The sequence below is a fragment of the Fundulus heteroclitus genome, chromosome 11, assembly GCF_011125445.2.
Source record: "Fundulus heteroclitus isolate FHET01 chromosome 11, MU-UCD_Fhet_4.1, whole genome shotgun sequence".
NCBI lineage: Eukaryota > Metazoa > Chordata > Actinopteri > Cyprinodontiformes > Fundulidae > Fundulus > Fundulus heteroclitus.
In genome coordinates this window covers 14,394,364-14,408,865 of record NC_046371.1, presented here as the reverse complement: position 1 = coordinate 14,408,865, position 14,502 = coordinate 14,394,364, and the positions used below count along the sequence as shown (strand labels likewise).

Here is a 14,502-nt window from a genome sequence, read left to right as displayed (position 1 = left end):
GAAGTAGGTCTGTTTTTCTGAACCCTTCAGCGTTTAACCCCTGTGAAGTTCATGGTAACAGAGTATGCTGTGAGCTTTTTCTTTCCACAGTGCCTTCGCCCGCGGGCTTTCTCTACTCGCGTAAGCTGCAGCTCTCAAGGATTTTAATCTGTTTTTTTAATAAAATTCTAGAGAATCCGCCGCACAGACCCCACTACAGTACTGCAAGTGAACAGAGGAGCTGTGCGTACGGATGATTCTTTTTGTTTTTGATCACGGCGCACAACCACCCCGACGAAGCTGAGACGGTACAAAGGCGGTGCATTGTGACTTAGAAGAAGAACCTAAGGGAGGAAGTCTTATGATCCAAACGTGCACTGGTTAAGGCTGGCTCGCATGGCAACATTTTTAAATAGTCGGCCGATATTCAAAGCGTGAGAGACTCCACTGCAACGACCAAAAAAAAAAAGAACCGTAGATAAACATTCTTACTGCAGATCAAACGTGAGTTTAAGGTGAATAAACATGGACGATGAGGAAGAATAATGGTGATAGTTTGTGGACTGATTTTAACAGAGAAAAAAAACATAAAAACAAAAGGCATTGGTTAAAGGAGTGGAGGGGGGGGGGGTGACCTCGACGTTTGCTGCACTGTGATGGAGGTGAGCGGGGGTTTCCTTACCTCGCTTTCTGATTGGCTACGCGTCACATTCGTCCGTCTGCGCGCTCTTTTGTCACCCCACACTCTATCGGTTCAAAAAGGGAACTTGAAGTAGCAGGTAAGTGAGATGATCTGCCAATGAAACCAGTATTTTGACCCCTAAAATAAGATGAGATGTTCCTATTTTAAGTTCAAAAATCTTATTCCATTGGCAGACAATCTTATTTACCTGCTCAAATCAAGGACAACCGCACTCATTTGAAGATGATTTTACTTACTCTTAGTTCCCTTTTTTGCAGTGATATCGGGGAAAGACAATCCGACATGTCGAATATCCCCGATTTGAGGTCAGAGCGGTCCCGACGTTCGACCGAGTGGACCCGATCATTCTTAGGACACCACACATGGGAGGAATATATCTTATGAATATCTTAAGAGCCACGTCGATAGTCGGGGCCCTTCGGAAGGGGAAGATCGCGGACAAAATCAAGATAATTATCCTGCCGTGCGAACCAGCCTATACTATTTAATTCCTCTGGAGTGTATGCATTTTTTTTTCTTTCTTAAAATGGGTGGGTTAGCATTATTTGAGCTACACTGTCGGCTCATTTATTGTCTACAGTTGAAATATTAAATAAGCAAAGCCAAAAGCACTTCTGTCAACATATGCGCAAACCTACGGATGTCGTCAAAAGGTTTTATTTTGTCTCTCTCTCTAACTGTGTCAAGTCATTACGACACACCTTCTCGACAATTCTTGAGAGCAAACAAAGGATGATAAAATATTTCTACACCTCAGTTGAGTATTTCTTTCCAGACTTTAATTGCTCTGGTCCCTTTTTTTAATGCGAAACCATCCTAATGCAGAGTGCTGCTCTGTGGTTTGTGGGTCTGGTCGGTCAAGTGTCTGGTCACAGCTAAGTGCATATTTTCCAGTTGTCTCACCCTGAACATTTTCCAGCATTTGTAAAAGTTTGTATGATGTTAGTCAGAATTTCTAAATCATAAGAATTATACTTAGATGGATTCCTAATATACTCTGAGTCCCTGTAAGGCTTTTTGAAGCAGCGCCTTGAAGTAGTGGAACAGCTGAGTGCAGAAAGTAGGTTTTAACGTGACAGTTTGGGGAGAATAAACATCTCTAAGCTTCTTTTAGACAGAAGGTAAAGCTTACTGAGCAGCGCCTTGTTGCCAGAGGAGTCACTGGCTGGGATCTCTGATGCACGGATGAGAGATATGACAGTATTTAGGGAATTTCTTCTTTTGTGGTGACACTCATAGTAGAGTGACTGGGGGGCTGAGTGACTATAAATAGGAGGAAGGAAGGAAGAGATGAAGTATTCAAACATGTGGTTCGGATGGGGTTTGTTGGGCATTTCGGATTTAAAAACAATAAGGTTATGAATTTCAGATCGTGGTCTTTTGTTTGTTTTGAAAAGCAGGAAACGAGAGGGGTCCGTCAGCGCCGCCCGCTTGTCGTCGGCTGCATACTTGGCCGAGGCGGAGTCGAAGGCAGAGAGGCTTATCAGCGTGCCGCTCGCTGTATTTGTTTGTGGACAAGGACGTGTTTTCAGCGTGAGAGCATATTTTGTGTGTGTGCACATTGTAAGGGTGTGAGAACGTTTACACACATCGGTGTGTGTGTGCGTACCCAGATACGCGGCGTCGCCGGCGTGCCAAAGATGGGCCCCTGTGGAAGGTGGAGCTGTTGACGTGGCTGCGCTCGGCGTGACTCCGGCTGTTTTTTTTTTTTTTTTTTTTTTAATGCCGTCTCATGTAGCCGGTTCTTCTCTTGCCAGTCAACGGTTCAGATTCACCAAGACGTCTCGGCAAACAAAACGAATGGAGGCGAACAAGAAGAACACGTTTTGTTCTGGTATTTCGGTCGATGCCAGATTGTCCATAATGCGTCAACAAACCGTTGTGCATTTCATTCGTGCAGCTGTTTGTTAACGCACACTACAAAGCTGGGGGGGCAAAAATCCAAAATGATGTCATCTTTCATGTCTTTTCTATTATCAATGTGATATTTTATGATGTCGCGCACACGTATGCAGCCAGTCTTTGAAGTGCTCAGATCATATTTTCATGTGCAAATGAGAAATGCTGTCTCCTCCTCCTGCTTTGGTCTGTATGCGTTTAATTTAGGTCAGTGCTGCATTAGAAGATAAATCTAATGACTCCTGCTCCACTTTAAACACTGGTTGCCACAATAACAAGAAGGGAATTTAAAGTACACGCCTTCCGAGAGAGAGAACGAAAGAGAGAAAGAAAGAAGTTCAATTTGTTGGTTTTCTTTTCCCCCCCTGTAGGAACGAACCAGGTCGTTCGACAGCTTCAACATGAACACTCTGGAGAACTCCCTGATCGACATCATGAGAGCTGAGCAAGACACCCTGAAAGGTACATTTTGCAACTGAAAATCAAGAAACATGCAGCTGTACAATGTTTGCTTCTTAGCAGATAGCTATAGTTTTCCACTTGGCCTTCTCAACGAGCCTGATGCACATAGAGCAACCTCCTAGGAAATCACACACACTCTTATTCATAAGTTAATAAATTAAATAGGTAAACATAACCTTGGCATAAGTGATAATTGGACAAAGCCACAGTTAATACTGCGTTTTATTTGTATTTAGAGCTGCAATTCCAACGAGGATAGTCTGTGCTCTCTGAGCCGCCCCGAGTTCAATATCCAATATGGCTCATATGGTGAAAGCTGCAGGTATAATCTGCTTGCACTTCTGGAAGCTTGAAACTTATTAAACCTGCAGGACAATTGGTAAGGTACGACCTCTATTTGGGGACATGTTGATTGATTGTTTAAATGCGTAAAATAGAGAGAAACACAAAGGGAGTCCCAAAGCGTTGCATGTGCTGACTTCAAAAGCAAATAGAACGTTATTCTTTGATTTTAGTCGTTTCTAAGCATTGCACCATTTTTACATGAAATGAATCTGTATCGACAATTGTGAGCCTTAAAATTAAATCATTGTTTTTTTTTTTAATTCCCCTAAATTAACTCTACTTTTCAAAACCAGGGGCCTTATGTTGAATTGAGAGCAACAACATCCTAAAGCTGTCTCTCCTTTTTTACAGATGGAGATGATATAATATCTTTCACAGCAATGCCTTCAACAACTTTTAATTATTGTTTGATTTGTAATTTTCAATTGCCACAATCTGCCACACTATTTTCTGTGAGAGTTAGCGTTTCAGCAAGTGAAAATATACAAATGTTGAGCTGCAGTTATAGAGACTATCCAGAAGGGCAAATGTTGCATCCAGGAAGTCTTGTGCAATAGCGACATCGCAGACATTGATATCGTCATGATGACTGTGATTCTGAATCTTCCCCATCCTTTATGTTTACAAAGAATTACAATGTAAACCAGTATATTGTAAGGTATATAGCCACTTAATATGCTTATATATTTCTGATTTCTTTTCTGACTAAAAAAGACCAAAAACCATTTGATCCTGATAAAATTAGGTGATATACACCAAGCCTCCATCCTGATAGTGTTTTGATGGTCCTTTTTTGTGGATAAAAGTACCCCCAGCACCGGGCGTGATGACCAGATATAAACAGACGTGGCGACATCTACCGATAGTATCGCAGAACTATAATAATGCCGGTTTGCTTAATTTATAAATCACTTGTAAATAATGCCGGACCGAGCCTGACCCTCTGTAATTCCTCGCAGTAAAGCGGCAGCTCGGCGTGATCGAAGACCAACTGTTATTAATTAAATAAAACAATTTTACAGCAACTTTAACAGCCTCATATCAGAACATTTACTCACGTCGATCAACTCTGCGGTCACATCTGAGCAATCGGCAGGTTTAGCGTCCGCTTCAGTGAACACCAACGTTCATAAAGTTTTCCTAGCGACGTTCCAGTCTTTTCCCCCCTGGAATCATATATTGTTTTGCATTGTTTTCACTGGATCTTAGACTTTCCTTAATTGTTTCGCTGGGAGACGCTAATAGCAGTTAGCCACTTTCTTGTTTTATCGACTGCTGCGCATGTGCAGTGTTGTACTTCCTCTGTTATTAAAAATAAACACGAAAGGCTTTATTTACTAACAAATTGAGCAAAAACAATGCGTAAAACACCAAAATCATAACTAATACACCAGGAGGACGTGATAATCGTTCATAAAAAATCTTTGTATGCAACCAAAGTGAGCTACTGACGTATACATAAAAAAATCCAGTCAACTAACGTAGCCATGAACCTTTAAAATAACCGCTCCTGAACAACAAGTAGACCTTGCCAAGCTTGTCCAGCAAAGCACTGCACTGCAAAGCAAAGGGATGATTAAGGTTAATTGTGCTGGTCCATTGTTTTAGCTTGTGTTTTGCCAAACCACAAAATTCTCAGTCATACATTGAGCAACCAGCTTTTAAGACTTCCAAGTCTGGTTTAGTTATTTGCTGAAGGTTTTGAGCCAGTGTTAACAATGAGCCCAAACGTAATTAGCTCAACGTTTTGTTTAATTGTTTTAAAAAGGGGCGCAGCCCTCAGTAATCACGGCTGAGCAATACGTGGCTGACAGTAAAGCCCTATAGCCGCTGTTATCTCTTGGTTGAGAGGGAGGAGCCGGTCGAATCAGTTACACCTTTGACACAGGCTTTACTTTAGTGTAATCCTTTGGGTGGTGCATACAGACCAAACCTGTCATTAGTCACTTCATGTATTAGTACTTAAGTACTTTCATTCCATACGGCAGCCGTGTTTCAATTGGTACATAAAGTTACCTAAGCTTAAAATGGTTGTGTCAGTTCAAAGCACAAGTATCTGGCAGGTAGGTGGTTCAATCACACTTTTGGTTAAGAAAAGAGGTTTTCCACCAAACTTGTTCCTAGTTGGGGGTTTTTAAGCCTAGAAGCCAACATGGTGCCATTTCATTGAGTCATTGTAAATATCTCCTCTATTAGGTTTGTTTATATGCATAATAAACTCAGTTTCATACTGCAATCCAGGTTTGTTACTGGTCTTTGCAAAGGGAACAGTGTGTGCAAATATAATCGACACTTTAGTAAACTAAAGACCAGAGTTACGCACATTATATCAAACAGCAGTTATAAAGACCAATCTCATTTTCTCATAATCAGTCTAAAGAATGAGCTCCGTTTCAAACTACAGTCCAGGTCTCTGGCGCTCTTAACAGAGTGAAGTTTCTAAATATGTTTTAGTTGGAAACAGGAGTCTGGAAACTCATAGATTTAAACCAGAGTTTTATACACCAGATTGTAATTAAAAAGAAAAAATGCTCAGCAGGTTTTTATAAGTGCCATCAGCCAAAACAGCAGCCGCCACAGCAGCTCTTTGCAGAGCGCTGACCTGCAATCAATTTGTTAAAAGCAGTATTAAAACAAAAAGTGGGATGATTAGACATGAATGTCTAATCTTTAAAAGCCACAAGCCTGTCTCCAGAACCCAATGTTAGTGTTTCTTTTCTTATCTCTGGCACCGCTAAGAGTCAGATCTGAGACGGCACCAGTTTTTCTACACTTCTATGGGCTAAGCTAGCTTTGGTTTTACACTAGAGATATCTGAATTAACCAAGTTTTATTTTCCATCTGTCGTCCAATCTGAGCACGCAGAAATGTCCTTACAAAAATGTAAGGACATTTCTGATTTTCTCTTTTGTCCCTCTGAACACAATAAATTGTTCCTAAAGGGCGCCACCTTGTAAAACGCATAAAATCAGTGTCAGTGCTACAATAACAAGACAATTAAAACGCTGAACTTCAGGCTCCTTCTCATAAATATCCTTTTATTATCTCAGTCCTAAACAAACAAAAGGCCGTGTGCATCCTGCTGTGCTCTTTGAGTTCTGCTGTAGAAAATCCTACCTTTTTAATATCAGGACCGGAACACTAAAAGCCTGAGCTACCAGAAACGTTACGTTATCAGCTCTTTGGCACGGCTTTCTGTGACGCTAGCGTTTTGCTCTGTTTGCACTTTAATGCAATGCGTTACAGCATTTTTCTTTTCCACCTTAGTCATCTTTATTTTTTTCTTTTCTCCCTCTATCGCACTCTGGGTTGTTCTCAAAGTTAAACTTACAGCACACAGTTGTGAAACAATGAAGCACGCCATATCATCTCCCTCACTTGTTATCCTTTCATTTGACGTGTCGCTCTTGGCGGCTATAAAGTTTTACAGTCATAATTTTCATAATTATGGTGCTGCGTGGCACTGTAGTATGACAGGTGTAGCTTGAGTAAATTAACTTTTTTCCCACGCGGCGTAGTAAAACGCCATTATAGCACCAGGTTTGCTTTGACTGCTCACCTTTTTCTTTTTTCTTTCTTTTTTTTGGCATAGCTTTTTTGCAATTTGCCGCACGTTTGTGAAAGCGCAATAAATCAAACGCATCTTGACGTTTCTCATTTGAACTCAACATATCAAACAAAAAGCGAGCGCAACAAAAGCAAGGGAAGAGGCAAGACAAAATGTCCACAGAAACGGGGGGCTTTGAATCCCTTCCAGCATTGTTCCGACTGGCAGAAAGGATCCCTCTGTTCGTCCACACCGCCACATAAACACACCACTGCATTGTGTTGGCTTGTTCATACATGTGCTTTTAAAGTGGACTGTTTGTGTGCAGCCAGCGGCATGCAAATGAGCTTCACGAAGCAGCCACATACAACCCTGCAGACACGCTTGGGTTGTGGCGTACCTGCTTGCTCCTCAGAGTCTCTGGGAGGTTTAAAATCCGGCCTGACAGCCCGTGCTGGGTTGGGCTTTGAGTTTGAGGCGGCGCACCTGTTTGCCCCTTCTATTTGTTACCTGGCTAATTCACAAGGGGAGATAGATGGGTAAGTGCTGCAGAGAAGAATCACACTGCTGTGTTTGGCTGCTTCGGGTCAGTCCCTACGGTTCTGTTTCCTCTGCTGTGTGAGCTCAGTTTGCAGGGTGTGGGGGAGGGGCCCGCAGATTTCCTTGTGACAGGGGCATCGGAATGCACCAATCGCCAGGCGGTCCGTGCCCACACAACAATGGCTGTACTATTTCGGCTCTTTCATCTCATCATCCTTTTTGGTGCAAGCGGGCCTTGCATAACTTTGAAGGCTGTTTGGCATCATAACATGTATTTGTGTGTTTGTGTGTGTGTGTGTGTGTGTGTTTGTGGTTGGGAGGTGGCCCTTACGAATTCCCCTTTGGAAAAAAGTATGGTCCGAGGATACAGATAGAAAAATGGAGTTAAATGAGAAGGAGAGAGGCGATTGATATTTTCACAGTTACAGTATCTAACAAATAACTAGTTTGTCATTTGATGTGTATCAAAAATATGAAATTAGACATAATTTTGTCTGTTTTGTCCAGAAGATGGATATGAAGCGGCTCTTGGTCTGTTTGGGCCTCTGCTAATATAGACCCCGGCTCCGCCTTTATATTGGCATTTCATCCCTTATTTCCTCTTTCTCTCACCTGTAAACAACCACTTACTTGCCTATCAGCTTATTCTTTCTATGTTAAGTCCTTTCACAAGATATAAAAACAAATTGTTTGAAAACGGTTTAAATTGGAGTCCCTCAGTCCCTTCACTATGTCCCTCGTGGCAATGGCAGAGTCTGAGAACTTGGTAGAACTGTAACGGAAATTGCTGAGGTAGGTTTAAAAGGGACCTCTGCACAAAGACCCCAAAGGTGGATGAGATTCACCCAAATAGTGAAGGCTCTGGGCACTGTTGGGCTTTCGTGGTTGGCATACCTCTAAAGCGTTGCATGCAGGACTTGAGCAGCTCTTGTCAAGTGGCGGACCTGGGTGGGTGTCATAATTATTAGGACCAGGGAGCTGGAGAATGTGTTCCAGCTATTAAGTCTGTTGCATCTCCCTGGGGAAGCTTAGATTAGGAGTCTGGAAAGGAGGCACTGTCTGACTGTCCAACCTCTGATTGCAAAGGAGCAATGTAGCTTTCGTCCTCAGCATGAAGGAGTGGACCAGATATTTAGCCTCGCATAACTACTGGTTGGAGTTTGGGTGTCTGAATACCAAAACAAAAAGCTGTGTGCGTGTTGATACAGAGACAGTGCTGCCCATTGTCACCAATTCTGTTTGTGGTGTTCATGGACAGGATCTCAAGTTGTAGCTCCGCGATATCTCGCAGCAGACCCACCACGTCGTGGTCAGGATGTTAGATGACAGCCCAGCTGTATGTCCACATGGATTCTGACACATTTCTATGGAAACAATCAAGAAACAAAGCAGTCTGTGACTTGTAGATTTCTAAGGTTCATGGGTACTTGTTGGCTGGCACAGGATAGCATACAACTGTTAAAACTAAGGCCTTCCTTGAGGAGTAGATGCATTTTTCAACTTTAAATCACAAACATTTGATATCAGCACACGTTAATGAGAGTTTATCAGACACTAATCCAGAGAAGTGTTTCTGTTTCTATTTGGTCGTATGATCATTCGTTGTTGCGGGTACAGGAGTTTTCCATTGGAATTTACCCAGTCAGACATGGACCGTGAAGACATGGAATCTGTTTGTGTCTGTGAGCATGTCTTCTTGGCTTTTCTTTGCCTTTAGGAATGTAAACACTGCCTTTTGGTGTCTGGTCACAAAAACATAATCAGTATCATTGCTAATACCCAATGTAAGACTTCTCCTCAACTTCCTGAAGTCTTTGGAGCTTCACCTGTTTAATATTTTTTTTTTGTATCCCTGCCTCTTAGCCACATTTGACTAAATAGGGAAACGTATTCAGTTACAGTCTGATGTGTCCTGACTCTTATCTCGTCATATGCTGCAGCAGGTTAGCCTTATTGCCTAATTGTGGCACTTTCTTGCCTAATTAGAGACTGCAAAATCATACAGTTTGCTACATTATTTCACTTTCTATTCCTATTATGGCTGCCATTTATCGTGCCAACTATCGTGAAAGGCAACTTATTAGTTTGCTCTTTACTTTCATAACGCTTTGTACTTAGTAGTAATTATTATCAGACGTTTCTTATGAAAACTTGCATCAAGTTAACTTGGAGTAAAGACATTACTTGATACAAATTTTTGTTCTGTTTTCCTGTGCAGGTCGTCTGGGATTCCCTCACCCCGGGGGGGACAACCCTCTGCCCCTCAACGGTATGTATGGTAACCTACACGTCGCCCTCAAAAGTCCACTAACCCTGAAAATGAAAGATAAAGGTCATCATAAGGATGTGCATACCACATTCATATCTCTTCCCAGTCTGGAACTGAAAATAAAGTATTGATGTCTGATCAGAATTTTGAGACAGATGTCTAGTTTTTGTAAAGCTTGCTGATAATGATTTTAGCCGATTTCAGTTTTTCATCAGAGCTATTGAACGTTTATAGGAATTGGATTCAAATCATTTTCTAGGCTTTGTGCTGTGAGTTAACTCCTATATTAGGAGTAGAAATGAGATCACATCCTATGTGGGAGAGAGCAGTTGCTGTAAAACAGAGCATTGCTACTTTTGAGTTGATATTTGAAAACCTTTCCTAGCATGCTATGTTAGCCGTTAGCATGGTTAGCTTTGCTGAAAAAGCGATCTTTGTGTGTATTCCCTGCCACCTTTTTAAATGCCCCATTCAACCTCTAGAATGGTCAAAAGTATAAAATAGAGCAGTAGTCCTCAAATAGTGCTCCCCCTCCCCCCTTTTAAGGAGGACGCGAAGGCATGACGGGGGGCCCCAAGAATAGCTTTGTCTTTTTCCTTTTTTTACCAGACTGTTTGGCCTGAACCTACAGTAAGTAGTGTGTAGCAAGGGATTCTCAGTAATCATCTGAGCAACATGTAGGATTCCCTCCTTATATTCCACTAGGGAGCTTTACAATTTGTTAAATTACATTTATTCAGGGGCATCAGCCGACACAGGAAGTTACCTTTCTGCCATTAAAAGTCACCAGAAATGAAATAAAACCATCAGATTGCTTCTTACATTTTGATACATTGCCCAACATGAGGAGTTGATTTTGAACATTGTAAACACCTTGGAAACATCCTACTTTCATGGTTATTCTGTACATTAGCACATAGTTAGCACAATGCTAGCTGTGTAGTACCGTTTGGAGCTGAAGCGTTATATACTACCCTTTGCAAAAAGTAGTATACTTAAGTTAATTTTATTAAGTATACTTAAGTATAATGTGTGGTTTCAATTTGTGTTTATTGAAGGTTATCAAATAATAAAGATTGATGATGTGTCAAATCATGGGGCAATAAACAGCCAGTTCAATCAGAACTGGTTTATATTATTAATAGCACATCTTCACTACATTGGTAATGTAGCTATGAAAATTTGTGGATGTATAATATTAATAAACTCTTAAAAAGAGCATAAAACTTATTCTATCAGTAATTTGTCTTTAATATTAATGGCTTCATATTATTTTCAGTATATTTTCAGCTCGTCTATTTTATGTCTGAATAGGTTCATGCCTACCTAAAAGTAACATGGGCCGTCTTTCCAGAGAGAGAACGTGTTTCATCATTTGCTTTGACTGCTGGGATGTGTCCGGCTAAAAATCTTTTAGACTGTTGTTAATATCATATATTTTATAAAATATGGCAGTGTTGAACATTTCTAGTTGTTAGATATCGATGTTATAGAATGTGTTTAACAGTTATAAAATTAAAACGTGATTCTGGGTAATCTTCAGAGCGGCAGTTTCAATGCATTAAGAGAGAAAACAATAAAAGTTACGTTTCTAACTCATTTTGTTGGGGTGGTGGAGCCTGAAATGTTTCTATTCTTTAAGGGGGGCAACAAAATATTTGGGAACCACTGAAATAGAGCAGCGTTGATGTAGGTTATTCAACCTTCTTATTACCTCCTGAAAGTCTTGCTCTCTCTCTTGCTTTCTCTCTCTCACAGCTTGAATTAACTGCAGACAGGCCTCAATCAGTTCTAGAAAATACTTTCTTTCTAACTTTGAGAAAGTTCTCAACTACAAGTGTTGTCAGCCCGACATGGCAGCGCTTAGTATGGAGCGTTCGCTGACATGAAAAGGGCTGAACTTTTGATATTCTGACGTGGTGTGTTTCTAAAATTAAGCTAGAAGAAAATTGTTTCTATCGTTCTCTGAAAGTATGAAAATAACAAAATAAGGATAATCAGTGCCGTTTATGTGGCCTCAGTGGTCCTTTAAACCACTGAAGTTGTATTCCACTTGTTTTTGGCTGATGTTTGCCAACCATTCATGCAATTTTATTTATTCATTTTGTTAAATTAATAATCGTCAGGAATTGGCGTCAAGAATCGATGCAGTAGAATCGAGAAAATTAGAATCGAGATGCATCGTCATGACGATTATTTTGCACATCTCTACTGAACGTTCCGTCTGTTTTCAAGATTAAATTCAAGAACCCTTTGAGGTGCTTGCCTCTAAATCCCGGATGCCGACTTTTGCGCCAATGTATCACGTTTCTACCTTGTCACATTTTTTGGGGGCCATTTATACTGCTTTGCTCTTCAATTAGAGAGGGATGTAGAGGGATGTAATGACATAGAGTAATTTTAAAAACATCGGTTTGGTAGATACAGAGGAGTATGTGTGGAAGATGTCCTAGATTTTGTCTGGAATTAGTGAGCTCCTGTGGTGCTTCAGCATGTAGGGAATGATTGCAAAAAGAAAAAAGAGGATCTTTTTTGGAGATCAGATTTAATTTCTCCGCAACACAATCTCTCACTCCACCACTGCGTGTTTGCGGCGTTTCAACTTGGTTCACCGGGGCTTCGGCCAGCAGGTAAAACGGGAACAGCCAGTGGTTTCTTGAAAAGCTTGCCGGGTCACATGGTCGGATCACGTGGTCAGGAGCTGTCATCGTGCCCCGAGACAGATGGTGCCAGTGGATGGAGGCTGCACACCAGCCCCGGTTTTCTCTCTCTGCCTCATAAGGATACGCAGATTGCATTCCTCATTCTCTTCAATCCCCCCCCCACCAATCCTCTCTCCCTCCAGTCACTCTCATTTTCGCTCACCCCCACACCGCTTTTTATCAGCTCATTTCTCCATCGCTACTAATCTATTTTTCTCTCTGTCACTCACACACACACACACACACACACACACACACGCACACATACACACACATCTTTTTATAGCGCTCTCTGCTTCCTTTCAATCTGCTTTACTGCCTCTCACCATTTTCCTCCGTTTCGGCTGCCTTTGACCCGGCAGAGCTAATGTCCATCTGGTTTGGAATGGCCACAGAGGGAGGATTATTGCCCGCGCGCTCCGGCCGCTTCTTCACCCGTTCCGTATTCTTGTCTTTTCAGATCGCGTTGGCTTTTTTGAAAAAAAATTAAAATCTTCGCTTCGCTGCAAAGAGACTATTTCTCGGCCTGATGTTGCTCCTACTGGTTTTGCTGCCTCTGCTTGGAAAAATAGACATTAGGTTTTGGAAGATATCCTTTTTAGAAAAAAAATAAAAAATGAAAGCTCCACCGTTGTCAGGTTGGGGCAGCTTGACCAGCTGCATTTGACGCTTCTCACAGCTTTCCTATTGACTGACTGAAGAAATCGCTGCATTTAGAGCACCGTCTTTGATTCGTACCGGGTCCCCTGGTTGGCTGTGGTCGGACGGAGCGATTAACTTTCGTCTCTGGATCATCTCTGCCTTTTTTTCCTTATTCTCTGCATGATTAATTCAAAGGCAGCACATCTCCCCCGCTATTGCCTATGATTGTGCACACTTACTTTCTTTTATTACTTTGCAGTCAAGCTGAGTAAAATGGATCAGTTGCACGGCGTTTTGCTGAAACTGCCTAACTAATCAAATCTGAAGATTAAAGTCCAAACAGAGCGCTTTTTCTTGGATATTTCTGGGAGCTGCTCATTTTCGCAGTTACAGTGCATTTCCAGGTTTAGCTTCGGGTGTCTCCAGGGTTACAATGGCCTATTTGGGCCTGATTCAGTTCTCTAACTATACCTGTGGAGCAACACATCCTGTGGGCTTTATTACACTGTTTCAATTGCCTCGCTTTTTATGCTAATGCCTGTTCTGTATTAAATAACGATCCTCTTTTAAGATCCTCACTGTTGAGCTGAGATGACCCTTCTCTTCCCCGTCGTTTTGCATCAATAAGCACAATGCACAGGTGCGCCACAATAAGCTAGAACGTCATTGAGAGTTATACAATTCAACTTAAATGAAATGAAGTTCAGATATTTAGATGGATTCAAACATACTCGGCGATATACCTGGTCATTTTGATAAATGTGGCTGGCAGTTAATGGAATCTTGCAATTCATTTTCTCTAAAAATTAAAGCATTACATAATTACAGATTGCTGACTTTACAGCTGTTCTGGAGACCGTGACTGACACGTGCCACTAGGAGGTCACATTTCAAAAGGTCACTGCTGAAGAAGCTGGCTGATTTTTAGAGGGTTGTATCCAAACATATGAAAGCAAATGAGGCAGAAATGTGGTAGCAAACGATGCACAAGCAACAGGGATAACCAGAGATTATGAATAAAAGGCTTTTAAAGAATGTCGAGGCATACTGCGCTTCAAGAGCCACTGCACATAGACACATTTAGGACATGGGCTGCGTCTGTTGCGTTCTTTGTTTTAAGGCAGTCCTCTGTCACAGATGACACGAGAAGCATGTCACCTGTGTAAAGGCGAAAATAGATTGGACTGTCGTTCGCGACCCAAAGTCCTCTTTTCAGACAAAAGTACGTTCAGCATTTCACTTTGATACGAAGGCTCCAGAGCCTGATGGAAGAATGGAGAGGCACAGGAATCCACGTCGATTGAAGTCCAGTATTAGTTTTTATTTTGAGTTTCATCAAGTCCAAAGTCAGGGAAGCCATCTGCCAGGAAATGTCAGAGCACTTCACGCTTCTGTTGACGAGATTTGTGGAGAT

At 41.6% G+C, this 14,502-nt stretch overlaps 1 protein-coding gene across 2 annotated transcripts in view; it reads left to right on the top strand.

Moving 5' to 3' along the window:
* Nucleotides 1-14,502, top strand: part of cpeb4b (cytoplasmic polyadenylation element binding protein 4b) — a 44,235-nt gene that overhangs the window by 18,784 nt on the left and 10,949 nt on the right. For both annotated transcript variants that reach the window (XM_036142896.1, XM_036142895.1), the window contains exons 3-4: nt 2,953-3,043; nt 9,694-9,744. In XM_036142896.1, the coding sequence (XP_035998789.1) occupies nt 2,953-3,043; nt 9,694-9,744 (142 nt within the window). The remainder of the gene's footprint in view (nt 1-2,952; nt 3,044-9,693; nt 9,745-14,502) is intronic.